Below are 27997 nucleotides of genomic sequence, written 5' to 3' on the forward strand. Positions count from 1 at the left end.
TTGTCGATAAAAATTAAAAACTGGACAGATAACGAAGTTCGACAGATGCACTGTCTTCGGATACTTCGGCACTGATATCAATTTTGCTCAGTTCACCTAATTTGTTCACAATAGCGGCCGGCTGGGGTACGTTGGACACGGATGTCGCAGGCTGGAACTCCTCCTTGATAACGAGAAATCAAGAGAATGTTTTAATAATAAATTTTTACACCTAAACTGTATATAAAACTTACCGAAAATTATGAGAAGATGCGTTTATTTTGCAATAAATTACAATTTCTGGTGATCGCCTCGGACTCGACGACGTCTCGCTATCCGTCTTCGGATCTTGTGCCGATTTAGGTTTCGACGCGTCTTGATTCGAGTTTGCTTGCGTCTTGTTGGTCGCGGAGCTCTGAGCCTTCAGAGTAGAAAGCAATTTGGATACTTCGGCACTGATATCAATTTTGCTCAGGTCACCTAATTTGTCCAAAATAGCGGCCGGCTGGGGTACGTTGGACACGGATGTCGCAGGCTGGAACTCCTCCTTGATAACGAGGTTTTGCGTCTTCTCGATAGGCTCGATTTTGTCTTTCGAACTATCCACTATAGTAAGATTACTTCCCTCGTCATCATCATCATCATCGTCCTCGTCATCCGAATACCAATCTTTGATAATCTGTTCGGTATTTTAGGTGCATCGGACTCGTTGTCTATGTTTTTCAAACTGTCCTGAGCCGCGCGTTGCTGCTGCTGTATTCGGCACACAAAATAAAATTAACCTCAAAACACTATGTTTACGAAACTGAGACAATTCACACTAATATAATTATATACGGTCATTGTCAGATCGTATTTTCATTACGTTGATAATTAAATAATGAGAATACTTACGTGTTAATCAATATAAATCCGTTCTTTGTTCTTAATCACTTTTCTTTAGGACCGGCTACAATGAGAATGTATGTGCCTATGCCCGTGGCTATGCATTATGTATTTTTATGTAGATTGAAAATCCAGAAGCCATGGGCAGAATACAGAAACCATAGCGCATGCGCTATGATATCTGCCATTCTGCCATAGGCAGATAAAGTAATACCACAGCGCATGCGCTATGGCTTCTGCATTCTGCCTATGGCTCCTGGGGTACGTTCCAAAACTCTACTCCGTCAACTCTAAAGAACCCAAGATAGTGGGGAGAGAGTAAGCCCAGAGTAAGTTACTCTGGTTGAACGATTTGGAACGTTGAAAAAGTAGTATTAGCAACGAATAAAATGGAAGCTCAACGAGCTCAACGAGCTGTTTAATGAAATTAGTTTAATGAAATACTCTACTACTTAACTTACCATTTCGTATTCTTTTATGCATCTCGGGTGTTGTCGTAATGTTGTATATTACACCTTCGATTATTATGCCCTTATAGAAATTTAATACTGTAAGTGATTTTTTGGCTAGTGATTAATCATTTTTTTGATTAAGCACTATTAACAGTGCTTTTAATAGTGTTTTTAAGTGATTAATTACTAGTCAAAAAATCACTTACAGTATTAAATTTTTATAAGGGTGTACTGCTGTTCTGTGAGATCCATTTTGTCTATTTTATACTTTGTAAACAATAATATAAATTTATAATATTATTTGTATATATGTATGATACTGATACTTCAACAATGTTTTAGGATTGAAAGTTAACCTTAACCTAACCTAATAAATTTTACTTTTTTTTAAAGTAACTCTCAATTCTAAAACAGACTAAAAAACCATTAAAAAAGAAATTAATATGCTCATTTATTATGTGTGATATATAAAATACTTTATCTTGTGAGGTCGCTTAATGGCCAGGCCGGGAAATAATATTATTTTATATGTATATATAAATGTACAGGGTTGGGTACGTCCCTACAAAACGCTCTTTCAGACCCGGGTAATAAAGTATCATTTCTAATTCTAATATAAAATACTTTATCTAATTTTAATATTATACTCTCTTACTTATCACAGCAACGGCCAACGTTTTCGCGGTGTATAGAGACAATTGCGCTTATATGTTCTAAGATCCCGCGTTTATATTCAAATTTAGTAGAGTTTACTCTCCTAACCCACCTCGGAAGCAGGGTTCATAGAGTTAACTCCGGGGTTACTTTACTCTCACTTTTGGAACGAATAGGCTCCGCCCATATAGTTACTTACTTCGCGTTTTGGAACGGCGTAGGGTTAACCCTGCTACTCAGAGTAGAGTTTTGGAACGTACCCCTGTAATTTTATGTGCTTCCACCTTTAGAGTTCCTCTAGTAAGAGTTAGGACACCGTCCGCCATTAATGGGGAATTATGCGAACGATCGAGAGAGACAGCCTGAGACAGCCTCCCCACTCGTACTTTTCATGGGTCTTTGTCTCACTCCCACTTATAGCTTTGTCTCACTCCCACTAACGTCTTCCCTATTAATGGCAGAACCAATCAGGAGTCAGACCGGGGTGTCCTAACTCTTACTAGAGGAACTCTAGGCGTCCTTCGAAGCACCGGAAATAAGTTGGCGCTGCAAGTTCATATTTTTTAATGAACTATAGCTCAAACGATTGCTCCTTAATTGCTCCCTCAGAATCAACAATTGCTCCCCTTTTAAAATTATTATTTTTTAAAATATTTAATAAAAATGAAAAATTTCTAATTTTTATTGAAAAACATATTTATAATAATTCTATGCAACTAAATCCGGCATAGAACGATTGCTCCTTCATTGCTCCTTATTGCTCCATCATAATTTTAATGATTTATTGCATTTTTATTGAAAAATTAACAAATTAATCATTTCACAAGTAACGCCGCCGCCGCCACTATCGGCCGCCTATTGTAACTATGGCTCGGCAGCCATTGGCGGAAATATTCAAACGTAATATAATAGCTCTATTGTTCATAACTATATCTCAAAGAGTTTAGTCAACATTTCCTATTGATTTTCGATAGAATAATTATTTCTCGCTTCGCTCTATTGGGATTTTCAATCGCTCTATTCGTCGCTGCTTTTCTGTAAGAGCTGCAAGTTGATTGGCTTAAACCAAAACTTGAACGCAGTTCTAGCAATATGGACACAAAGCTTAAGTGCCCATCTACAATAGGTGTTTTAAGCCCTAAGCCCTAAGAAATTGACCAATCACAGTCAATTTATTCTCTTCAAATTCAATTGTGATTGAACAATTTCTTAAGGCTTAGGGCTTAAAACACCTATTGTAGATGGGCACTAAGGCTGAGTTTCCACTGAGCGCGTCACGCATCGCGTTATTCGTCGCGACCAATCAAAACATCTTATTTTATTACATTATTTGTAATGGGATGTTTAGATTGGTTAAGCCCCTTGCACAGTGCCAAACAACAGGCAATAGGAACAGGAAATAACCAAAAAATCGTTAATTACAACCTAAAAAGTTTGAATGCTATGATTGGTTGGCAACAGGCAATAGGCACAAAATTTCCAACGTGACGGAAACTCTGTGTCTATTGCCTGTGTCACTGTTTATTCTGCATTTATACATGATTTCTGATTTCTATTCCCTGTTTCTATTGCCTGTTGCCTGGCATTGTGCAAGGGGCTTTAACGACAGATGACGCGACGCGTGACGCGCACAGTGAAAACTCAGCCTAACGTCAATAAGGGCTCATGCACAATGCTGACAGGTGGGCAATTAAGGAGCAATCGTTTTATGTTGGATAAACTTGCAGAAGACTGTGAGAAATGTACTTTTCCAAGAAAATAAACAGTTCTTTGCTAAAATATCATACAAAATTAATTATACGAATGGAGCGATTGAAAATCCCAATAGAGCAAAGCGAGAAATAGTTATTCTACCGAAAATCAATAGGAAATGTTGACTAAACTCTTTGAGATATAGTTATGAACAATACAGCTATTATATTACGTTTGAATATTTCCGCCAATGGCTGCCGAGCCATAGTTACAATAGGCGGCCGATAGTGACGGCGGCGGCGTTACTTGTGAAATGATTAATTTGTTAATTTTTCAATAAAAATGCAATAAATCATTAAAATTATGATGGAGCAATAAGGAGCAATGAAGGAGCAATCGTTCTATGCCGGATTTAGTTGCATAGAGTTATTATAAATATGTTTTTCAATAAAAATTAGAAATTTTTCGTTTTTATTAAATATCTCAAAAAATAATAATTTTAAAAGGGGAGCAATTGTTGATTCTGAGGGAGCAATTAGGGAGCAATCGTTTGAGCTATAGTTCATTAAAAAATATGAACTTGCAACGCCAACTTATTTCCGGTCCTCGAAGCGGGATGGCCGCTCTCAAGTTTCTCTCTGCTATTACCTATTGTTGGTTGGCGATAATGACGACATCAACGACGCACGATTGCGAGTGGTGCTCACGTTCACACACATTAATCATTCTTTTACGTTATAAAATATATAAGTTCTCGTTATACGATATATACAAGTCTTTTCTAAAAATAAAAGAGAAAAGAATCCTTTAATTGCAATCAAGGTACGGTTCGAGTCTCAGCTACGTGCAGTAATTACAAGTAGAGTTCAGTGGAGTTTCACGTTTGTCGCTATTGTCGCTAAGCAAATTTGTTTTTATTTTTTTTAGAGTTAAAAAAGAGTTAAGATTTGTATAAAAATCTGCTGTGTATTCCATATAAATATATAATAAAAATCGCTTATTATTTATCTCTTTATGGTACATATCATAAATAACTTGATTTAGAATTTATAATAACTTTGGTTGTCGTTTTAAAGTTGAAAGATCTAATATTCTACTAGGACAAGTGGTTCCAGATGTTTGTACAAGAGGATATCGACGTAGCGCAGGACTATTGTTTACAGCCGCCAGTTTAAAATCGTGTTTAGATGAGGCTTTGTCAAATATTTGTTCAGTACCTAGAAAATAAATAAATATAGGTTACAACGTTACATGTGTTATATGTCAGCGAGTAATGCTCATAATAACGCGAGACAACGTTATAAATGTATAATTTTATATCACTTTTACACACATGCATGCACGCACACGCGCACACATTTTATACTATTTAATTCCGTTTAAGTGACGTACATACACTAGTATCATCTCATTGCTCGATATACTCACTCTCTGCTTGAACATTATTCTTTCCTGGGAGAAGTTGATATCTTTCTAAATAACGCATTGTAGCTAATGACATATTGGTCCCTTGCATATTGCTGAGCATAAGATGTTTCAATGAAGATGATTCTTGTTTATGCCACGCTATATCGGCCAGTTGCTCGTCACTTAAATACTTTAATGCCAACGCTTTCATATGCATACTCGTATTTGTTTCGTTTACAACGCTAGTGGCGTGTGTCATATTTGCTTGATGATCCAAACGGGGATAAAAAGATGAATCAAAGTCCAACCTTCAAAGAAAATCACGTATAATTATAATTGCCCTTATCATTAATATATTATTACCATCATCGTCATATATATAGTAATGTGGCCAGTCAGTTTTTGTTTCAAGAAGAAAAATAATTCGCAGATTTGAATCGCTAGATTTAATTCTATTTAATTTGAAATAAAACGTAATGTTAAGATACATACGTCTTGTTACCATTGGACTCCCTGTGCTCCGTGTTATCAGTTAGACTAATCCCAAGTCTCCGAAGTTGTTCCAAAGTGGCCGCTTTAACAGTGTTCAATGCTGTTCTAGTTTCCGTATCATTTTCTTGTTCAACGTTGCGTGCTGTTTTATCATGATTTAGATCTTTATCTTTATCGCTTGCAACGCCAGAATTTTGTAAAATTTCATTAACTTGTCCCAAAACATTGTTGTAGAAGGTCCAACCTATTTTTGAAGTATGCCTCAACTTATCACTCTCATCGTCACTCGTATACTCCTGCATCTCAACGTGAATACTTGGTTCGGGAGTTGGTGGAGGTCTCTCGAGTATCTTAAGATCACCTCCGCTCAAAATCATGCTGTCACCTACGTCTTTACGTTGTCTAACCGTAGCGTCGTACTCTTTGTTTCTATGATTATGATAGTAATCCGTAGTTGCTGGTGAATGCACGTCACGTAAAGAATGTCGATCAATGTTTGTCTCATAACTCTTTTTCCCGTCTATCCTAACGTAATCGTTTGTTTGTTCGACAACGTGCGCTTTACCGCACGTTGCGCTCGCGCGAGGACTGCACGCTACGTTCATAGATGTGTTTGGCCGTTTCTTCGCCGTCCGCACTCGGTTATCCACGTTCACGTCTTTCCCTATGCCTGTATATATACCTTTGTGCGTTTCCTCCCGATTTAAATCAGTAGACAGATGTTGATACATCTTTGAAGATTCTTTGACGGAAGAACTCGCGTTGAACGTACTACTTTGCTGTTGCAAGCTAGAGGACAAATAACTCTCCGAATCTTCGACTATATTCTCTAATTGCGCTGCTCCAGGCTTGCGCGTAAATGTATTCTTATATCTATTAACAGGCTCTGCTGTATCATGTAAATTTACGGTATTTGTTCTATTAATATTGTTACCCTCTCTGTGAGCTTCAAGATTCTTCTCACATATTTCAGAATCTATCAGAAACGGGCTGTTTTGCACGGTAAATTCGAAACTTGTCATAACGCCGATCGAAACCTTTTGTTCCACAAAAGCCTTTGTCGCGTGCTGTTCCAACAACGCTGTTTCTACTTTATTATTATTATTATTATTATTACCAAAGTTTTCTAGATCTTGCTTCTCTACAACAGACGTACTCTGCGAGGCCACATTTTGCTTTATACCTCGATTATGAGACTGCGCGAGGGACGAAGCAAGGGCAGGGTCATAACACGTTATCGGGTATCTGAATACTTGATTTGCAAGAGGTTGCGAACACAAGCACATTGATTTGTTTCTGAAATTTTCTTCCTGCAATCTTACTAGTCTATCTACCTGGAGTTGTAAATTTTTGATCTGTTCATTTTGACTATTTACAAGCTGCAACAAAGTTTTCACCGTCTCGTTATTGTCGACGTTGCACGTTGAGTAGCTAGGTATATGAACGTGTTGATGTCCAGGGGTCTGAAAATGTTGAGCGTGTTTCAAAGTATCCGAAATAGTATCGCTCGTAGTTGTTTTTTGTACCGCGGAAGACGCGGAAGACAAGGGTCTCTTGTTCGAAGATAAACGAGTCTGCGTTTCGAGTTTATAAGAATCCCTGGTATCAGAACATTTAAACTTTACACTTTTCTCATACATTCTATCATTCTTATTAACACTCGGCACGTTTTCATGCTTATCTCTAGTTTCTGTTTGCTCTCGTCGCTTTTGTGCAGAAGCCTGATTTTGTACGCCTGATGGCGACGCACACGTATAGCTATAAGAGTTGTCACACAATGGCAAAGCATGCGTCGTACTTGCACAAGTATTCTCTCCAGAGTATTTCTGTTCCTTCCAGGCCGCGTAAGAGTTGGGATTGCACGAAATAGGATTATTGTCAGAGACCCGCACCACGCTCGCTGATCTTGCTGGCGACGACGCGGCACTTGCATCGTTTAGCTTCCTCGTTATGGGCTTTTCGAAGATCAAAGAGATCTCGGGCACAGTCGGCGCTACAAAGCACTGTAAATTGTCTGAAATTATTTCTGCAATACTTTTTGGTATGTTGTATGTAGCTAAACTACACAAGATAAACAAGATAAGAGACGAAAGATTTGACAGAGGTAATTTGAAGAAGCAACTTACATCGCGTTTAGTTATAGGTTTCGGTACGACTCTCGGTTCAAATTCCTCTTCGCCATCGTAAGGCTGATAATGCATGTTGAAAAGCTATTATTAGCTATTATTATTACGAGGTGGTAATCTGTACAAAATGGGCAGTGGCAGTAGGCTGACTAGGCTCTTCAGCGTCACGAACGCTTGCAAAGATGTACAAAATATAATTATCATTCCATTTCCATGCGAGTCAGAACTCAGGATCACGTTGACAAATGTCAGCTTTTGACAATGACAATTCAAAATGCTTCGAAACCGATGGAAAAGAGTGGTTTCACTTTCATACGTTTAACCTAACCTAACCGTCGCAGTTACCCTTGTCTGCTTGTCTCTAGACTACTCTAGAGCAACAGCAACCAGCAACGCCTGTCGGAGTGTGAGAAAGGTGTAGAGGGTGTAGAGAGCAACGTTGGACACCGTTTAGGCACGTTCTGATTGGTGGTTTGATTCGCCATATGTTTTGGACCAACTACGAGGGAAACTTAAATTATTATTATCAATAAATATATTGAGACGAGAAACAAAAATTTTTTCACGAGCCCGCGCGGAAGCGCTGGACGTACAAAAAAGTAATTAAAGTGATTAAACGACAGCTATAGGTGTCTTAATTTGCGAGCGAGAGGATTATTACTCGATTCGATCCCGGGGTACGTGGGTAAATATTCGAAATCGATAAATTCGAAAGTGGCATACATATGTTAACTAGGAACGAGAAACGACGAAAAATCGCGAAAAAGAGACGTAATATCTCGTATATGAAATCAAGTAGAAAAGAAACGTGACGTAATCGGGCAATCGCATCGATACTCCCTCAGTCAATATCGTTCGACGTTCACCGTTCACCTGTGCCCTACTGCCCTGTCAGCCGGCAGCCCTGTGCTGGATTGGTCAGGTTGGTGCAGGTTGGTGTTGGTCGGTGTCGGTGCTCGTCACTCGTCACTCGTCACTCGTGCACCCGTGTCCGTGTCCTCGTGTGTGCTCGTGTGCTCGCACCGACACTGACACCACTACCATCGCAGCCATCGCCCCGGCCTCCGCCTCCCCCGCGCCAGTTCCGTTTTCCGTTGCCCCGGTTGCCCGTTGATCGTGTTGCGCGCGCGTTTCGTTTCGGTCGCGAGTCGCGAGTCGCGATACTCGCCGCGCGTACTCGCGACGACGCGATCAGTCGATCAGTGGATCGGTCATCACTCATCGCCATCGGTCGTCACTCATCAGTCGTGGTTCGTCGCCATCGGTCAGGCCGGTAAAGTGTTGCGTACGTATGTTAGTATGTATATACGGTACATACCATACGTACGGAGATTGACGCGAGCCGCGAGCCGCCGCGAGCTTGCAATTAGTGAAGCCTATAGTCGCCACTCGCCACCCCAAACGGCCCAAACCCCAACGTCGCGTCGTCTCGTACCTCGTACAGCGCGCGACCGCGACCACAAGTATCACAGTTTTTGTTTTATCTTTACGGACGTTTCGTTCTAGTTTGAACGAGGATTCGAGCGCCCAGACGACAGAAAGAGAGAAATAGAGAAATAGAGAAAAAGAGGAAGAGAGGAGCGAAACATGGCAGAGAAAATGTACTACCCCAATTCGGAGCTCGCGAGGGAGGCGCACTGCGGTAGCATGGAACAGTACAAGCGAATGCACGAGAGGTGAGTAGGAAAAAACATGAAATTTCCACGTCTTACGCCTACGCCCTACGCCCTACGCCAAAGAGAGAGAGAGAGAGAGAGAGAGAGAGAACTGTCATCGCACAAACTGTCGCTCTCGGATCGAACATAAGTCTTTGACGCGAAAACGTTTACGAGATGCAAAAGGATTAATAGAATAAATAAGCGATAGAGAGATGCAAAGGTACCTACATGTTTTCTTTTTAGCTCGCTAGTCGGATTTTGGTATTTGAAGGGGATGTTTACTTATCGATATTGACCTTTAACGGTCGGTACAACGGGGTTGTTACTCTCTCTCCCCTCTCTCTCACGAGAAAAAGAATTATTGCGTTTTTAGATGGGCATTGAGATTATTTGAGATTCGGGCATTGAGATTCATCTAGCCTTAATGCCTTGCACAAACGTATACATACGTACGACACGAATAGAAGATAGAAGCGCGCCGCGGCCGCGATATCGATCCCGTAGGGGTGGGACAAATTTCTCCGTGAAGAAAAGAGAGCTCCTCCGCGGTGCGGGGGCGGGCGCGGACAGCTAGAAATGTAACATGTATATCGCCGTTATACTCCAACTTAACACGGTGCGATCTATGTATTTATTATTTCTTTCATTCGCAATGTATTCCACCGGAGGGGGACTGCGAACTTGTCCACGTAATGCGGAAACGGCAATAATAATGTGCACAATTCGCGGGTGCACCGAACGTGCATAAATTTGTAAATAAAGTAGAATGAAGAATCGCCGCGTTACGTAAGAAAAGAGAAATTAATCGATTCGTTAAACGTTAGAGAGGGAGAGAGACAATAAGTAATAAACAATACGTATGGATTGTTATTTTTTCGTGTATCGCGAAACGATGAAGAGAAGCAGCGTGTAATATAGCTCCACGTGAGACGTAGAGAGACTCGTAACTTTCTCTTTCCCCAGCTCTATTAAGGACCCGACGCAGTTCTGGGGAGAAATCGCCAAACAATTTTATTGGGAAACGCCAGCGATAGAGGACAAGTTCTTCTCGTACAATTTCGATCTGAGCAAAGGTGACATTTTCATAAGGTGGATGGAGGGAGCATCGACAAATATAAGCTTCAATCTACTCGATAAGAACGTCAAGAGCGGAAATGGCGATAAAATTGCATTTTACTGGTAAGACTAGTAAGAGGACGAGTAATGACAATCGTTGGAGGAGTCCGTAAGGAGTAAGTTGAGATAAGACAAAGCGCGATTCGACGTCGAGAGATAGCGTAAGCGAGAGCGCAGATCGGTTCGAACACGTTCGACGTCGGTCGTCGGTGTCCGACACGCGCGGCGCGGTTCATTTCCATGTAAAGTATACATATATCCTCGAATAGTAGATGCAAGTCATTGGAACGTTGAGCTTGCGTCGCTTACGCAAAATGATATATTTCATTGTTAAATATGCGATATACATATATCTCCACCTCGCGTTATCGTTTCTATACATCTACTTCGTCGTTAACGCGCCCGGTCGCGTCGCCACTTTTAACCGCGCGATCGAATGAGACTTGTTTCGCGGGAATCTCTCTCTACGCTCTTTGCTCGCTATATATTTGCGAGAGAGAGAGAGAGACGCGAGCGAAAAGAATTATCATGAGTTTCGCGATATCACGCTTCATACATATTTGATTCCCGGCCTACCTACGCTGGATTCCGACCGGATTATCGTTCAGTAATCAGTGTTCACCATCGATTACCATCGATAATGCAACAACGTTAGACTTAGAATCGCGCATTTCGGACAATTCGAGTTTTCAGAGTCGTATCTCTTTTCGCTTAATCATCAACGATCGTCGATGCCATTCAGAATATTCTAATGCACGTCTGTGACATTTTGTCACAGACGCGCGTGTCACAGAATACGCGACGTCGACCGTCGACCGTCGACCGCGTCGGACGATCACGGACACGGACCATGTCCATCCTATTTAATATTTGCCGAAAAACTCGACACATGGCCTACACACATGGCCTGCGTCTCCATTGGCCAGCGAGGCATCGCGCGCGATCGCGTCATTGATTGCGTCACAGCGACAGCACGACTGAGGACGTGAGGACCGAGCAGACTCGCAGACTGAGCACGATTCGATCACGCGATTCGCACTGAAAATTTTGCCGCGAGGGCATGCGAGCCGCGAGACGTTCCTTCTTGGCGTCGGCATCGTCGGCAACCGTTCGATATAGATATAGATATCTGAGATACCCGAGCAGTCTTCTTTTCCTCGCGAATATCGCGAATATCGCGAATATGCAAGCGCGATGCGAGCGATTTGAGCGTAAATCCGATCGATCGCCAATGAGACATGAGAGCAAGATTATATAGACATTATAGACGGACGGGACTGTCAGAAAAATATCATAAAAATGCATTCAAATTCAAATATTCGCCGAGCGCAAATCACGAATGCTAAGATTGCCAAGTACAAGATGGTATATGTTAATGTTAATGTTAATGTTAATGTTAATGTTAATGTTAATGACTTGGACGGTATATGAATTAACACCGTCTAACCCTGAGTTTAGAGAGGAGATTGAGAGATGAAGGTCATTTTCAGATGCGGCGCGCTCTCCTCAGACCTCACGTAACGTCGCTCAAGGATAATATATATCCTTCAGCGCATATAAGACTGATGAGAGACTATATCTAGTTCATCTCACGCTCGTAGCTCTTATAGCTCTTAGCTCTTAGCGTATATCCTATTTCTATTACACGAGATTTTACACGACGTAACTTTCTCTATTCACAATCGGTATAGCGACCGAGGCGATGTGATTGAAAAGTCTCGTTTTATCGGTCGATTTGCGATGTCATCAAGCTAGGCGCAAGCTTGTCAAGCTTGTTTTGACCTTCCATAATGTAGTCCATTCTACGACAATTCTTATTGTTAATTTAGCATTAGCATGTTACGCTTATTGACGTAAGACTTATCAAAATGTATGCGCGCGTGCGGTCTCTCTTCGAGCACATTTCCAAGCTTGACCTTTCTCATATAGTTATAATGTATCCCTCGAAATCTTTTAGATACGCATAGTAGGATACTTCAAATTTCAAATTGACTCTGTAGACTGCTCCAAACGATTCAGATCTAATGCACATGTATGTATTTACGTATGTACAGTTAAATGCGCCTGACATATATATATATATATATATATACACACGCGTATAAGTATGTTTATGTATTTATATTCATTGCTGCGTCCTCGCGTTACGCGACTTGGCGCTTGTGAGACCGCGCGAATAGAATGCAATTTTGATACTTTTCGTCTTCTTTCGAATGTCGAGTCGAATGAAAAATTGTATCGTTAGATTTTATCATTTACTACTATTCGTTGTGCTATCACCCAGGGAAGGAAACGATCCGGAAGATTATTCGCGACTGACGTATAGAAAGTTGCTCGAGGAGACGTGCAGGTTTGCGAATGTTCTCAAGTCGAAGGGTGTCTCCAACGGCGACAAAGTGGTGATTTACATGCCGATGATCTTGGAGCTACCGATCGCCATGCTGGCTTGCACAAGGATAGGGGCGGTTCACAGCGTGGTGGTAAGTAAATACCAATATAGGCCAACGGGAGTTTGTCTTCCCGGGTAAAATCAGGAGGAGAAAAACAATAAGGACACACGGTATATGATAATACGTTTGCAGTTCGCAGGATATTCATCTGACTCGTTGGCGGACCGTATCCTCGATTCCAAGGCCAAAGTTCTCATCACTGCGGATGGCGTGTGGAGAGGCGAGAAGTTGCTTCTGTTGAAAAATATCTGCGACGAAGCTGCGGATAAGGTCACGAAGCATGGCCATCGACTCGAAAGCTGCATCGTCGTCGCGCATCTGAGAAGACTCAACAATCCACAGGGTAAGACGAAGGGAGTGAACGGCACTAGCAACGGTACGGCCATGGAAATGGCCAATGTTTCTTGGGACGACGATCGAGATGTTTGGTGGCACGACGAGATGGAGGACGCAGAGGCGAGCTGTTATCCAGTTTGGATGGCCGCTGAGGATCCACTGTTTATCCTTTATACGAGGTACATGTTCCTTTTGTTTGTCATCATAATCGTCTACCTATCGCAGTCGAGGCCAAATAGAAAATAGAGTCGATATAGAATAGCGCCTTTCTCCAAGATGCGTAGCTCTCTCCCTCTCCCCCCCCCCACCCCAATTTGTTCTTGCTCAAACGATTATTTTAAATGCTTTCCCACATAGCGGCTCTACTGGAAAACCGAAGGGTGTTCTCCATACCACTGCGGGATATTTGATCTATGCGGCAACAACTTTCAAATATGTTTTCGACTATCATCCAGGCGATATTTATTGGTGTACCGCCGATTGCGGCTGGATCACAGGACACACTTACGTGGTTTACGGCCCGTTGGCGAATGGCGCAACATCTGTCATAGTACGTATACCATTTCCTACATTCTCTTACGTATATCGTTCGTCACTTTCGGCCTTTTCACTCTCGGCAATTCGCACTTGACAGTTCGAGGGTACACCCTTCTATCCGGAAAATGATCGATACTGGTCCATTATCGACAAGTACAAGGTCACGCAATTTTATACGGCGCCAACGGCTATCAGATCACTAATGAAATTTGGCGATCATCTTGTCAAGAAGCATAGCTTATCCACGCTTAAGGTAAATCTGGTTGCGCTTATTCATCGATCGGAAAAAAAAAAAAGAAAAAGAATAAAGACGTAAACGAAAGAAATATATGCTTAACATACAGAGAGCCATGCGTTTCAGGTCCTCGGTTCAGTCGGCGAACCGATCAATACCGAAGCTTGGCTCTGGTTTTATAATCTCGTCGGGCACGGCAAATGCAGCATAGCAGACACTTTCTGGCAAACGGAAACTGGTGGTCATGTAATTACACCGTTGCCTGGTGCTACGCCTATGAAGCCAGGCTCCGCGGTAAAAAACTTTTTACCATTAAAAAATTCCTGCATGACAAATAATTATTTATTTCTGATGTACAAAACGAATGTGATGTAGACATTCCCTTTCTTTGGGGTTCTGCCGGAGCTTCTTGACGAGGACGGTCGCGTGATTGAGGGCGAAGGAGAGGGATATCTCGTCTTCCGTCGACCGTGGCCAGGGATGATGCGAACCCTCTACGGCAATCATCAACGTTTTCAAAATACGTACTTTGATCGATTCAATGGATTTTACTGTACGGGAGACGGTAAGCGCGTTGTCTGATCTTTCTTCTGTTTCCCCCCCCCCTTTATTATTTTATTGTTGTATTTCAATTAATGGCACGCATACTACCCGCGAGATTATTTCGCTAGAGGATTTCGATATTTCGTTCCAACGTATTTGGCATCTTTACCAAGTTCCTCTTCGATCCTCAATATTTGATTATACTTGCCCATTCTTTCACTCCTGCAATTATGGGCAATATTAGACATGGGCTGTGCGGTCCACTTGACGCTACAAATGTTTCGAAGCATTCCTCTTCTCCTTTCTTTCAACGAAGAAAGAAGGTGAAGAAAAACGCATGCTTCAAAGCATTTGTAGCGTCAAGTGGGCCCGCAGCCATGGTTAAATGGATATGATTTTTACGTATCGTATAATCCGGTCGATCGTTAGACGAGAATAAGCTCGAGTAAAAAATTAGCGACGATGAAATGAATTGGCATTCGATTTGAGATTGATTCTAAACTCGGAACATATCACTTTTGACGACATATTTGCCCGCGTCCTCTCTGTTACCTGCAAGGTGCTCCGGCTTTGAATTGACCGGCGGAAAGTCCAACCGCCAAATCTGCGATGAAATTGTCTTCCGTCTCGCCGTGGCTTGTGCTCACGATATAACCCCAATTGTTGATTCTTGCCATTTTCGCGCAATTAATGACCTCTGTCACAGTGCCGATCTGTGATAGTCTTAGTATGAGACAGTTTGCTACATTTCTGACCATTGCTTCTTCGATCCTCTCGACATTCATCGCGGTGAGATCGTCGCTGACTACTTGAATCCCTTGGTGAACGATCGTTAGCCAACTATCCCAGTCCTCTTGATCAAAAGGATCTTCGATCGAAACTATCGTTGGGAATTTCGAGATATACTTAAGATATTGGTCCCGTAAAGCCTCGGCCCCCAAATAATTAGTGGGCTCGGAATCCTTCGTCTTGAACGCTAAGTCGTATCCTCCTATGTGTGAATGTAAATGCAGACTTTCTTTAGGATATGCCTGTAAGATAATTGTATGTGGAAGGAGGAAGATAATAATAGACCTTCTTTATAAAAAGCGCTCGCTGCCATATCCAGCGCTATTTTAATTCTGCCTTCGTAACCAGCGTCTCTAATGGATGCGTCTAAAAGGGTCAAAGCGGCTTCGTCGTTCTCCAAATTAGGAGCGAAGGCTCCATCGTCACTAGTCGGAAGTGGGCCCCGTATTTGTTTAGCATCGATGATTTTTCTCTCTAGCACTCGATACATTTCGGTGGCCATTTTTATGGCGTCGGCGAAACTCTCGGCACCTGCGTCACGCATGAAAAACACAAGAAACTCTGGCCGGATATTTTGAAAGTCTAATCATTAGAGATCATATATGTATTCAGCTTTGCATGTACATACATACATATAAGTATGCACGCATACACACACCTACAGGTAATATCGCAAATTCTTGACACGATAAATTATTGCCAGCATATCGTCCTCCGTTGATCATGGTAAAACTTGGTACAGGTATGCACAATTTATTGTTTTCGGCCAATTCGGCAATGTATCTAAAATATATAAAAGACCGAGAATAAGTGATTGTAATAAAAGGATTCTTTGCAGAATCGATCCCGGAATTCCAGGTGAATTTAGCTGTATAAATGGTCTTATGGAATAATGGAATAAAATAACAATGGTACATATACACTATACCTGTATACCGGGAGACCCTTCTTAGCGGCGCCGGCTTTGCAACAGGCTACGGAAACCCCGAGGATAGCGTTAACGCCGAGTCTCGATTTATTCTCCGTACCATCCAACTTGTTTAGCAAACCGTCTATCTCCATTTGTTGACAAACTTCTAGCCTTGACTTTATCAGTTGAGGAGCAATCACGTTGTTAACGATATCGACAACTTTAAATACCGAGCGACCGTGATAAGCCGCGGCGTTCTCATCTCTGATTTCGCGCGCTTGATTCGGATTGAGCAACACGGTAGAGGGTACTGACGATCTGAATAAACCGACATCGGTGATCACATCGACTTCCAACGTCGGTTCGCCCCTGCTGTCGAATATCTGACGAGCTTTGATCTTTCGAAGTGTCATTTTATATATTCGAAATTTTTATAATCGCTTTATATCGTTGGCGGATTAAATTGGATGTTTGCTTTACGCGGATTTCGTAAACGCGTCGATCCTACGATTTGGCTACATAATCTAACAATTTTGACCAAAGTTACGTGCGCGTTTAGGTTCGACGTTTGACGTTCGACTTGGACTGTCAGTCAGACAGTCAGACTAATCTCAGAGTCGACTGTCTAATATCTAATAGTTAATAGTAAAGTAAGCCATGACGGCGTGTTTGTAGCCTAATTCAGATCAGAGTTTAGGAATTAGGTTAGGCCAAGTAATTCGAGATTCCCTACTGTTAAATATGCTCCATATTCCAATTTTATTCATATATCGCTCCAGGAGAATGGACGTCGATCCTTATTCTCCCTTCGTCTCTCATTTAAAATTAAGATTTTATTTTTGCAAACTTATTTAACTTTCAATTGCGATCGATTGCGATCAGTCATATGAAAATTATGTAATTACATCTTTCTTTCGATTAATGATTTTAGGTGCGAGACGCGACGCAGATGGATATCTGTGGGTAACTGGCCGTATCGACGATATGTTGAACGTTTCCGGTCATCTAATGTCAACGGCTGAAGTGGAAAGTGTGTTGGCGGAACATTCTTCGGTAGCCGAGGCTGCAGTAGTCAGCAAATCGCATCCTGTTAAAGGTCAATGTCTATATTGTTTCATTACTCCAACCGCGGGGACGACATTCGACGAAAAATTGCAAGGCGAGCTTAAAAGGAAAGGTGAGTTTCATTCGACTCGCGCGACTAAACTTATGCCCTATTTAATATGCGATGCGATTAATACGCGTGTAAAATTAATATGATTTGAGCAGTACGTGAAAGGATTGGCCCATTCGCTCAACCGGACGCCATCCAACATGCCCCGGCTCTACCGAAAACAAGATCCGGCAAGATTATGAGACGTATGTTGAGAAAAATCGCGGCGGGTGACAGGAATATCGGAGACACGTCAACATTGGCCGATGAAACTGTTATTCAACTTTTATTTGAGTTAAGGCCATGCGTTTAAGTCATGCATTTTCTTGCTTATCATAGGAAAAATGAAAGTATCTTGAGAGAATTTTTCGCGATTGATGAATGTCGGAAACATATCGCACGATTTCCGGATAATTTTATATAGATAAAAGAGTAAATAGATTGCACATTGAATTCGCACAATATCAGAGACGCATACTTTTCAGAATCTTATCGTATATTCAGTCATTAATTTGACAACGTTACGAACAATTTTACCAACGTACAAAATGTATTATATAAAACGATATTGTTGTCCTCTCGCCAATCGAATTGAATTGATATCGTCATCCTGATGATATTGTCATTCAAGATTTTTAAGTGAGTAAAAATGTGTAAGTTATATTTTTTAGGTATGTCTCTCTCTCTCTCTCTCTCTCTCTCTTTTATTTTCGACTCGACCACTTGATCTCGAATAGATCAAAAGGGATGTATAGGGAAGGAGTAGATTGTTGATATAATTAAATTAATTAAATTATTGGTCGCTCTCCTCAAAGAGGTGTCGCGGCTGCGATACATATCCTACATAAGCATCGCCAGTAAGATAGTAAGTGTCCTTTTGTTAAGTCCAAGGTTAAGTTTGAAATTAATCGCAAGAGGCAAAACGCTCAATACTGGTAAATTGTAATAAAAATAGCACGATAGCAGAACGCTGGTTGCACAATTACTAACAACTGTTATTTAATTTAACGGACGAATGTAGTGGATAGCTGGGCGATGTGTACGCGTTATTGCTGATGCATCATTATAACTATAATGTAATGCAAAAAGGAAATTTTGTTTTCTGCTATTTGATGTGTACATATATACAAATACATATATATAAAAACACGTTAAAAAACTGCTTGTATACGCATATACACAGGGTGGCTCTCTATCACTTTTACGTATGTATATTTCGTTTTAATGACATGTTCTTTGAGATGAGCTTGAAACGCTCAGAGAGGGATGAGTCGTGTCTCGTCGTTTCTGCTACTTAAAGAATAAGCGATTAAAGAAAGGATATATACAGATGTATGTACTTATGAATGAAAGTTGCCTCGTAATGCCTCGTATTCCTTCGGGAGTTACGTCACATACATATCATTCCTTGTGGAACAAAACAACTTTAGGTGTGATAATAAGTGTACATGTATTGTATTGTATGTAGATATAAAACAAGCGATATATGTAAGAGACAGATATATATATATATATATATATATATATATATATATATATGTCCATCTATATATGTATATACTACACCAAGAGTATATACGCGTGTATTATAATTACGATTGTTCTGTTAAACATTGAAGAGTATTGTACCATTCTTTCGCATCCCTTCCGCATGTAGAAAATCCTTCATCCTTGTAGAAAAGTGTAAAAAAAAACAATTATTTTAATTACTTTGTTGTATTTCTTATCTATGTGTATAGTGTGAGGACTGGCGAGAATCGATTCGCACAATGGGTGGTGGAAGTTTCCGTAGAAGATATAAAAACGCGTGACGTTATCGCGTTAGTAGGAACTGTAGGAAGCCATCTGAGTCTGAGTTGATCTGAGTCTGAGGCGACTGAGGCCATTACACGGGGACGGCCGTCGCGGGCGTCGCGGAGTCGTCGGTGCTTGGCTTCAAACGTCTTGATCAGTCTTGATGCTCGATATATGGTCGTGCGAGTAGTGCGGGGTGCGGGTCGTGCCGGTACTGCCGGTGGGTACCGATTCGGCGCGGTTCAGCGCGGTTGTCGTCGAGTGAGCCGAGTCAGCCGAGTGTCGCAAATACAGTCAGTATTCAGTATCGGCGAGTAATCTGCGGACTGCGATCAGCTGGCTCAGCTCACAGCTGCTCATCAGTCGGTGATAGCACATAGCGAACGAGTGAATTCGCGGCACAGAGCGCAGTGGTCACTTGTGGGGTGGGGTGCGAGCTGTGAGCGCCTGATAACGGAATTCCATATTCCATTTACATTGTTACATATTACATATCCTAGCCTAGGTGGGCCTCTCTCAGAAGTCGGAAGCGTTTCTCACGTCGGATAAATCATGTCGAATGTCGACGAGTGTTACATCGAAATTTTGCGACTCGTGAAGCAAGCTGGCTCGGTAAGTCGACCAGCTATAGGATATATATTTTACAAGATCTGTGCAATGTTGACTGCTGACTACTGGTCACTGCTGGCACTGCTGGTGTAGACATATATATGAGAGATTACGATAGTGCGCGTGATGATTCCTGCACAGAGGAATCACAGGATGCGAAAGCGGAAATACATTGATATTGATATATAATATGTGCGCGCGCGCGCACACAATCATGCGAGTAATGTGCAGCAAAAACTACATGTTTTCCTTCCTCGCGCAATCGCGTTTGGTAGCATGCAATGTGTATTTGTTTACGAGTATAATAATTCGAATCATGATTGATCATGATAATATTAATTATTACCAAGCATCCAGTTTTTGGCATGCAGTTGCGGCCACACACATGGCACACATCGATAATAGATATGTATATAGGAAAGATATATCGATCTCTGAAACAGATTTCATCGTGCTCTATATATGTTTTACCTGCAGATCATCAGGGAAAAGATTTCGCAACGAAAAGATGTGCTCACGAAATCGTGCGACGTTGATTTGGTTACGAAATGGGATCAAGAGGTAGAAAAACTTTTAATCGACGGAATATCGTCCAGATATCCCGAACACAGGCAAGTTAAATCACGTACTTGGCTATATATTGCCTTCGACTCATCATGACTGCGTCTTTTTCAATGAAACTTAAAACTCGTTGAAAGTATATCCAGATTCTAGACTCACGCATACGTTGCAATAGCAATTGAATAGATATAATAATACATCGATAATATTTTTATCTACATTAATCTCACAGTCTTAATAAAATAAACTTTGCAAGAGTCTAACAATAATATAGCCGCGAAATCTTGTAACTTGTAACATTGCAGATATATAATGACGATAATTTTCAATAATGCGCGGCAGCGCGTAAGAAATATTTGATATTCACATAATAGGGGGAAAAAAAAAATGGTGAAAATACTTCAAGTAGAAAGTAGAGATGGAGGAGGAAATTAAAATGCAAATTAAATTTGCCTCGATAGCAAAAGTTAAAGGGAAAAAAGGCAAGCTATTTTGACACATAAAGTAAATATTTTACGCGGCATGCAGGTTTATCGGCGAGGAGAGCACTGCATCGGGACAGAAAGTAGAATTGACGGATGCTCCAACATGGGTAATCGATCCTATCGACGGGACGATGAATTTCGTTCACGGTTTACCGCACACGTGCGTCTCAGTTGCGCTGCTTATTAATAAAGTAGCGGAAATAGGAGTAGTGTATAATCCGATCTTGGAGCAACTTTTTACCGCTCGTAAAGGTCAGGGCGCATTTCTCAATGGCGCCCCAATTCATGTATCCGACGAAAAGGGTAAATCGTCCTCTATTTTTAATAAGGAATAAATAAGTTACATCTTTGTACTACATAGGCGTTTCGAATCGCTCAAAATACATGATTTATTAGAGCTTATTTCATCCCCTTCAAATCTTTTGTATGCCTATATTCATACTTTGATTAAATTTAATTAAATGTAGTGCAAGTAATCTCTCACTGTAGGCGATTTTTTGCGTGTTTGGTATATATGTATATCAAACCATACCAAACGATCGTCAAAAATCGTCTTATATATAAAACCAACATTTTCAGACGATGAACGAATGCGAATTTCACGATATGATTTTATTCAGCGTCGAAAAGGCTAATGTATCAAAGAATTAATATTCCAAGTCGATTAATTATATATATGTATAATATTGTTCCACGTCCATTGTTTATTCCATCGTTTGCTTCAAATTTTGAAAATGTTTTTTTCATATCATCACTATATGCGACTATCGACAACTCTTCTTCTAATCATTTTGTCTAATTTAATTAATGGTCGTTACTTCAGAATTGCGTAAGGCACTGGTAATGGTAGAAATGGGAACCAGTAGAGATCCAGAAAAATTGAAAATAGTCTTGCAAAATATAACGCTCCTTACGGCACAAGTTCACGGGTAAGACATATTTACGAGCTATATGAAAGATTACATGAAAGATTTCATAAAGAGATTTATTTACTTATCGACTATCGTACAGGATACGAACGCTTGGTTCAGCAGCTCTGAATATGTGCATGGTGGCTCTTGGTGGTGCTGACGTTTCTTTTGAATTTGGTATACATGCGTGGGACATTGCAGCCGGAGATCTTATTGTTCGAGAAGCCGGCGGTGTATCGATAGATCCAGCTGGTAAACAGTTGCAAAACATTAATACGCGTCAATCAAATCACAGCCAAATAATTTGCATATATAATAATATATGTACAAGATAGATGCCAAAATAATGCACGTCTAATTCATTTCGCTCTTATGTTAAAAGGAGGTCCATTTGACGTGATGAGCAGAAGGACGTTGTGCGCATCATCGATGGAATTAGCTCAACAACTTTCCAAAATATTAATCCAGTATTATCCAGAGCGAGATTAAGAAGCTTGAAAATTCAACATGTGGAAGACGAAGAAAAATCATTATGTTTTTACCGATCGGATCAGAGATCATTAAAAATAATAAAAATATTAATGTCTAAAAGAAAAAAAGTGTAAACTTAAATTTAGGTCGTTATAGAATGTATATTGCTAGATATTTCTATCCAGATTAGATATTTTTATCCAGAAGATATCAATGAAATTGTCAACCTCTTTAAAATATCTGAATTGTATAGTTTAAAAAATAAATTGACGAGTTTTTTCACTTATGACTTATATGATATAAAACTAACTCTGTATATATAATAATTTTTTTTGTATGTACATTGTTATGTATATAGATGGAGAAAATAAATCTTTTTTGAATTATTTATTAATTATATAAAAATAATATAGCATATTGATCTCAGAAACTCAAAAGTGGTATTAACTTTTATCGTTCTTATTTCATGACATATTGTACATATACATATAAATTATCATGTCACATACATATGTAATCATATTATAACTTTTAAGAAAAATTCAGGAAATATATTAATGCGTAATAGAATCATTGTTTATTTTCTCTATTTTGTATATTTTTTCGATTAATTGATACATAGCTTGTTGCTATACATATATCTTGTGTCTTACATGTGTGAACCTCGCGCATTCAAGCGAAGATAAGATACCTTCTAAAATCGAAGGAAAAGAAAAACAATTTTATTCTGAAGAAAAAAAAAGATATTTTTATGACTTTATTAAGTTTTATTTACATTAAAATATTTCTACATACTTTTTTGAGTATTTAAATGAAAGAGAGATGGGAGAGGAAAGGAGAAGAGGGGAAGAGAAAAAGAAAGGAATAGAAAAAGAGTGAGTGCTTCGAAAATAACGTATTTATCGCATCTGCTTTTTCATTTTCATAGAGCGTGGACTTTATATATCTGAAAACTCAAAAAAATCGCAAATATTAGTAATATATAAATATTTAATATTTTTGTAGTTAATAACAATTTGATTTTCGATTAAAATAATTTTGAAAGAAAGAGATACAAGTGTATCGCTTACATTTGTTGTAATGTCGTTCGAAATTTTCACAATCATGTACTTTACCTGTATACATACTTACGATTCCTCGATTGTAATCTCAAGTAATTTTAAGAGAAACCTTAGCGCGCGGATATAAATCTAGTTAAATCGTTGTATAAACCTTGTTGAACTGTTTAGCGACAGTGCACGTATTTTTACGCAGTAGACACGACGTAGGCGCAAGTACATCGCATTTTTCCTTTCCTCCTCATCAATCGTTTTCATCACCTCTTCCATTGCCTCCCCTCCTCACAGGGAGGGCTACAAGTGAAACATTACCAAATTGCCAATTAGAACGATACATATACTCTCTCTAATCGTAGTTTCATAGTTTATTTTTACTTCTGTATTGAAACGTTCCCGAGAAATATATATATCTTTTCCTATTTTATTTACGTCAGTTTGATTTTATTGATATTTCATATTACACTGTCCCTTTCGTTGAACAAAATACTAAAACGCGTGTATGTACCGCATGTTAGTATTGACTATTGATTTGATGTTTGTAATGTTTTATTTTTTAAGTCATCGTCAGAAAAACGCAATTTTGTAAATATTTAGTAAGTGTTTAATTATACAATTATATATAAGAGACTTAAGAAACTTGATTAAAATTCTATTATATTTTGCCTCGAATAAAATTTCTATACTGTCATGAAAAGTTTATTAGACAGAGCATTTTCAAAACACGGACTATTTTCGTACGGCTTATGACTTCATCATTAAACTGTACTGAACATATATATTGAAAAATGGATGTGCTAAGTATCCCAGGCAATCCCCCATGAATACCTTGTAACGGGATCGGCGCTAAAGGCCCTTGAAAGGTCCGGCCGCACTTAACGATGATTTGAATCGAAGACACATCTGAAACATAAGCAGTCTCGTACAATCTTGTCATGTTCAAGATCATGCCGTGAACCATTCACAACAGCATCGATATTCAGTTTTTAATTTCAAACAAGCAACCAAATTTTCAAGTTTGAGTTTGATTTTAAGAGATCGTAACAAGTATAAGAAAGTCAGCAATGCCATCCTCGCAGAGAGCAATAAGACTCTTATTTAACATATATTGCAACATGTAACATTTCAATAATTGTTATATTATTTCGCATATAATACCTTGACGACCACCTTTATCTTAAAATTTTACATCGTAGTGCAAATATATACATTTTTACTTCTATTTAGCATTTATCATAAATATATTTAATTACATATGTCATTATAGAAACGTAAGATAAGCATTCCTTTTCATTGTTGTACACACGACTATGCGTTTACGTTTGGTAAACTATTAAACATATTTATCGGCTGGTATATAAAACGTGTATATGCACATGTGCGTGTGTGTGTGTGTGTCTGTAATATATATTTATTATATGTATATAATAGGGTGTCCCATTTGAAACAGTACGATCGAATAACTCATAAAGGGATTAATGAAAAAATATTTCAGATGAGAGTTGTAGGGTTCGCAGAGGCTAATAGACAATCTTATTAAATTTTTGGTCTGAGGCCCGTGTTGGGCTGTCAAATTTTTTAAATAAAAAATTGTCGAATTGTTGATTTGGTCTCAAGCATACAGCACTTTTCCGTCCGGCAAGCAATTGTCAAGATATCGTAAGCTAAATATTGAAAAAATTACCAAGTTTTCTTCGAATATCTTAAAAAATATTCAGCAAATGAAAAAAAAAATGTTTCAGACAAAAGTTGTTCAAATTAATTAGTAGAAAACGATGATACAATAAAAAAATAGAGTTTCTATTCAAAAAATTTGACTTGGGCTCTACTGGACTCAACATGGGCTCCGGACCAAAAATTTAATAAGATCATCTATTGGCCCCCTTCGAGCCCTACAACTTTCATCTGACATTTTTTCATCAACCCTCTCCTTTGTAAGTTATTAGACCATACTGTTTCAAATCTGTACATATATGCACACACCCGTACATGTATATGTGTATATGTATACACGTTCTATCTCTATGGGTGCGTTCCACTTCGCTCTCCTAACGCTCTTGGAACGAATTTCATCCTTGTTATTTGTCAAATGTTAAACAAGCAAGAATGATGCTCACGAGCGTTGCGAGCTCCCAAGTAGAACGCTCTTAAAATTTCAAAGATAGATATAAAGAAAGAACCGAGGCAGAGAGAACTAGAAAAAGAGAGAAAAATACAAATACTATAAGAAATACTTAGACTGAATATATTGATTCATGATTTAAGATTGAAAAGACAAAATGCAGATTATTCTTCTCATTGTATTAAGCATGTGTCGTTTTATTTCAATATAACTGACCTATTCGCTATACAATTTATCTTCCAATTAAAACAGGTTTCTTTGCCACTAAGGCTTCTCTAATGCTGTATGTGCACGTATGCTCGCTGATGAGATACTCTAAAATGGATCGAACAATGTGTGATCCACAAGGGACTTACAGTTCTTTATATATACGAATCCTTCTCGCTTTGTGGGAATACGTAACGTACAATTTCACATGAACGCACGATCTATAATCAATTTATGAAGGATGCTATTTATAAGGACGTTTTGTTCTTTAAAGTAGGAGAATTGGAAAAAGGAAAGCGATATCAGTTCATGCTGAAAGAGGCGGTCGTTGCTTTCTTTTTATCCTCATTTTTCTTATTAAATAACATAACTATAGGAATCGACAGGTTTAATTTTAAACAGGGAAATCGGCATCTATAACTCCAATTATTTCCAGATACGCGTTACAACACGGACTAATCTATATTAAAGACATAATCTATATATAATGGTGAACTTTATTCGTTATTGTATTCACAATTATTATATCGAGTATAAAAATATTATACTCTCTATCCATCTAACAATAATTACACGCAATTAAATAATATTTATTTGGATTCGTACAGTACTTTCCGTAGGAAAGTGCACGGTTTTGTGCAACAATACATTTGCTATATTTTTCCTTTGTTTTGCAAAATTCTTATATTATACGAAACAACTTGGACAATTTTTTGCACCGCCTCTTCCTGCCAAATAAAAAAGAAAGAAAAAAAAAGAGGAAATGCGGATATTCTATATGTAAAAAAACGAGAGTATTGAGGTGAAGGAGAAGGAACGAGAATGAGAGAAAGAGATAGAGAAATAGAGAGACATACCGCGCTTTTCTACCACAAGTGACGTTTAACATTAATAGAAAGGATTGTTAACGGCATCATTTTACAAAGTTACGTCAGTGAATTTTTCGAAGCTAAAGGACCCCAGACAGGGTTACCTATATCTTTTCTTGTATAAAGGGATGCGCCAGAGCATGATTCACAGTGATTCTCTTCCCTGCGTCCAACATCAATGTTCGTTCCAGTAAATCCTTGAGTTGTCCAACTTTGCGATTTTGTTCCGGTGGTAAAGAATTTCCACCGAGTTCTGCGCTGAGATCGCGAGTCGCTGGTAATGTTGACATTACGACGATTTTTTCCTGGAAAGCACATTAATCAGCAAATACTCTGCGGTAATTTTTTTTCCCCCCGTAAATGCAACACAAGAGCATTACGGATGGCGTTATTAACTGACATATTATATTTCTTCTGTACCGCATTGTGACATGTAGAAGGTAACATTACTTACAGCGCACCGTTGCGTGACTAAGGCCGGTATTCATAGTAAGATCTTATATTTAAGACCGTCTTAAGTATATGATCTTAAAGTGTTATGAACCAATCACAGAGCCGTATTAGTATCTTAAAAGTCATTACTTAGGACAGTCTTGAAATAAGATCCGACGGATCCGACTATGAATACGGGCCTAAGACTTTATTGTAGAAAATAATTAAGTAATTAAATAAACTCACCCGTTCCGTAACTTTATCAACCTCGTGATACAGAAAATTGCAGTTGCTGTCAAAATGCTGATCCTTGAATGATCCTTTTCTAATTAGCTTGTTTGGCATTTTGCCTTTTAGATCCATGAAGTACTTTAACATTTGGTTATTCGTTTTTCCCGAAAACATGATTTTTCCCGTATATAGTTCGTATATGGTACATCCCACGGACCACATATCAATACCAAAATCATATGGTATACCAAGAACTAGAAAATAACGATGTTACCTTCGATTCCAAACATCTCAGATACAATTTCTATCGCTTTTTCGAAGTCGAGAATGCTTAAACTGATTTATAACACACAGATCGTAATATTTTTTTCGATTTTGAATGAAATAACATATGTTATAATAATATTCAATATTATGTCTCCAAGTTTTTCATTGCTAAATATTTGCAATTGCACATATGCGTATAGATTTATAGATGAGAGCGCGCGCACATACATATCGTTGCAATCGTAACTACCTATTTTGGTTTAAGTACAGCGCGAAACAAAGAAGCCGAAGCTAATATTTGAAAAATTGCTGTACATGTTGCTAAGATCGCCTGTCAGGCATTGCAAAATATAAACCATCAGTCGAAGATTAATAATGTTAACGTATGTAACGTATCATTAATTAAAGAATGTTACATGTTTGATATCTGCATCTATCGGAAACAATCGTGGTAAGACGCGACGTTGCTTTCCGAATGCACATGGAACAAAATTGTGTATAATATATATATATGAATATTATCACTCGCTCTTTCTCTCTCTTTCTCTCTCTCTCTCTCTCTCTCTTTT

General features: G+C 39.2%; 5 protein-coding genes and 1 long non-coding RNA gene across 10 annotated transcripts in view; 2 read left to right on the forward strand and 4 right to left on the reverse strand.

Annotated features, from left to right (window-relative positions):
• Positions 1 to 6: 6 nt before the first annotated feature.
• LOC112452489 lies at positions 7 to 2184 on the reverse strand. Its single transcript, XR_003040510.1, has 4 exons — positions 2170 to 2184; positions 874 to 1395; positions 234 to 732; positions 7 to 163 (listed from the first exon to the last, which is right to left on the reverse strand). It is a non-coding gene; the product is annotated as an uncharacterized LOC112452489 (long non-coding RNA).
• Positions 2185 to 4644: 2460 nt separating this feature from the next.
• LOC112452479 lies at positions 4645 to 8648 on the reverse strand. 2 transcript variants are annotated; one of them, XM_025012714.1, is made up of 6 exons: positions 8561 to 8648; positions 7688 to 7750; positions 7360 to 7564; positions 5562 to 7024; positions 5091 to 5377; positions 4645 to 4879 (listed from the first exon to the last, which is right to left on the reverse strand). In XM_025012714.1, exons 3-6 carry the CDS (start codon positions 7492 to 7494, stop codon positions 4710 to 4712), a joined length of 2055 nt encoding a protein of 684 aa, XP_024868482.1. In that variant the 5' UTR covers positions 7495 to 7564; positions 7688 to 7750; positions 8561 to 8648; the 3' UTR covers positions 4645 to 4709. The 2 variants fall into 2 exon arrangements, with proteins under 2 accessions (XP_024868482.1, XP_024868481.1); XM_025012713.1 differs by lacking the exon at positions 8561 to 8648 and having other exon boundaries at positions 5562 to 7564; positions 7688 to 8024.
• Positions 8649 to 8850: 202 nt separating this feature from the next.
• LOC112452480 (acetyl-coenzyme A synthetase) lies at positions 8851 to 18403 on the forward strand. 2 transcript variants are annotated; one of them, XM_025012716.1, is made up of 11 exons: positions 8851 to 8960; positions 9194 to 9363; positions 10309 to 10524; positions 12746 to 12941; positions 13044 to 13426; positions 13605 to 13797; positions 13882 to 14037; positions 14146 to 14313; positions 14395 to 14584; positions 17193 to 17438; positions 17531 to 18403. In XM_025012716.1, the coding sequence occupies exons 2-11, from the start codon at positions 9275 to 9277 to the stop codon at positions 17725 to 17727; spliced, it is 2034 nt and encodes a 677-aa protein (XP_024868484.1). In that variant the 5' UTR covers positions 8851 to 8960; positions 9194 to 9274; the 3' UTR covers positions 17728 to 18403. The 2 variants fall into 2 exon arrangements, with proteins under 2 accessions (XP_024868484.1, XP_024868483.1); XM_025012715.1 differs by having other exon boundaries at positions 8864 to 8972.
• LOC112452481 (enolase-like) lies at positions 14549 to 17186 on the reverse strand. Its single transcript, XM_025012717.1, has 5 exons — positions 16280 to 17186; positions 16010 to 16134; positions 15637 to 15882; positions 15115 to 15553; positions 14549 to 14784 (listed from the first exon to the last, which is right to left on the reverse strand). Exons 1-5 carry the CDS (start codon positions 16672 to 16674, stop codon positions 14679 to 14681), a joined length of 1311 nt encoding a protein of 436 aa, XP_024868485.1. The 5' UTR covers positions 16675 to 17186; the 3' UTR covers positions 14549 to 14678.
• A 766-nt stretch (positions 18404 to 19169) lies between the features above and the next one.
• LOC112452482 (inositol monophosphatase 1-like) lies at positions 19170 to 22527 on the forward strand. The gene is made up of 6 exons (XM_025012719.1): positions 19170 to 19820; positions 20295 to 20428; positions 20907 to 21166; positions 21687 to 21792; positions 21875 to 22026; positions 22157 to 22527. Exons 1-6 carry the CDS (start codon positions 19761 to 19763, stop codon positions 22261 to 22263), a joined length of 819 nt encoding a protein of 272 aa, XP_024868487.1. The 5' UTR covers positions 19170 to 19760; the 3' UTR covers positions 22264 to 22527.
• A 598-nt stretch (positions 22528 to 23125) lies between these two features.
• LOC112452478 (serine/threonine-protein kinase PRP4 homolog) overlaps positions 23126 to 27997 on the reverse strand; it is a 12091-nt gene continuing 7219 nt past the window's right edge. For 2 of the 3 annotated variants that reach the window (XM_025012712.1, XM_025012710.1), the window contains 4 exons: positions 27177 to 27415; positions 26603 to 26803; positions 24129 to 24203; positions 23126 to 23597 (listed from right to left, as the gene is read on the reverse strand). In XM_025012712.1, the coding sequence (XP_024868480.1) occupies positions 26603 to 26803; positions 27177 to 27415 (440 nt within the window). In that variant the 3' untranslated portion in view covers positions 23126 to 23597; positions 24129 to 24203. Of the gene's footprint in view, positions 23598 to 24128; positions 24204 to 25598; positions 26804 to 27176; positions 27416 to 27997 lie in introns of those variants that run through there. The other variant, XM_025012711.1, reaches the window with a different exon arrangement.

Source organism: Temnothorax curvispinosus, unplaced genomic scaffold (assembly GCF_003070985.1).
Source record: "Temnothorax curvispinosus isolate PA1 unplaced genomic scaffold, ASM307098v1 QBEX01003408.1, whole genome shotgun sequence".
Lineage (NCBI taxonomy): Eukaryota > Metazoa > Arthropoda > Insecta > Hymenoptera > Formicidae > Temnothorax > Temnothorax curvispinosus.

What these genes read in the sequence shown, in the direction of transcription:
- LOC112452482 (XM_025012719.1), top strand. Translation starts at nt 19,761, where the DNA reads ATGTCGAATGTCGACGAGTGTTACATCGAAATTTTGCGACTCGTGAAG. An exon ending in TCGTGAAGCAAGCTGGCTCG is followed by an intron (nt 19,821 to 20,294) that starts GTAAGTCGACCA and finishes TTTTACCTGCAG; the next exon opens with ATCATCAGGGAAAAGATTTC. An exon ending in TGTATCGATAGATCCAGCTG is followed by an intron (nt 22,027 to 22,156) that starts GTAAACAGTTGC and finishes TTATGTTAAAAG; the next exon opens with GAGGTCCATTTGACGTGATG.
- LOC112452481 (XM_025012717.1), bottom strand. Translation starts at nt 16,674, where the DNA reads ATGACACTTCGAAAGATCAAAGCTCGTCAGATATTCGACAGCAGGGGC. An exon ending in AAGGGTCTCCCGGTATACAG is followed by an intron (nt 16,135 to 16,279) that starts GTATAGTGTATA and finishes TATATATTTTAG; the next exon opens with ATACATTGCCGAATTGGCCG. An exon ending in GAGCGCTTTTTATAAAGAAG is followed by an intron (nt 15,554 to 15,636) that starts GTCTATTATTAT and finishes ATTCACACATAG; the next exon opens with GAGGATACGACTTAGCGTTC.
- LOC112452480 (XM_025012716.1), top strand. Translation starts at nt 9,275, where the DNA reads ATGGCAGAGAAAATGTACTACCCCAATTCGGAGCTCGCGAGGGAGGCG. An exon ending in GGGCGGTTCACAGCGTGGTG is followed by an intron (nt 12,942 to 13,043) that starts GTAAGTAAATAC and finishes ATACGTTTGCAG; the next exon opens with TTCGCAGGATATTCATCTGA. An exon ending in AGGCGAGCTTAAAAGGAAAG is followed by an intron (nt 17,439 to 17,530) that starts GTGAGTTTCATT and finishes TGATTTGAGCAG; the next exon opens with TACGTGAAAGGATTGGCCCA.
- LOC112452479 (XM_025012713.1), bottom strand. Translation starts at nt 7,762, where the DNA reads ATGCATTATCAGCCTTACGATGGCGAAGAGGAATTTGAACCGAGAGTC. An exon ending in AACCTATAACTAAACGCGAT is followed by an intron (nt 7,565 to 7,687) that starts GTAAGTTGCTTC and finishes GACAATTTACAG; the next exon opens with TGCTTTGTAGCGCCGACTGT. An exon ending in GAATAATGTTCAAGCAGAGA is followed by an intron (nt 4,880 to 5,090) that starts GTGAGTATATCG and finishes TTTATTTTCTAG; the next exon opens with GTACTGAACAAATATTTGAC.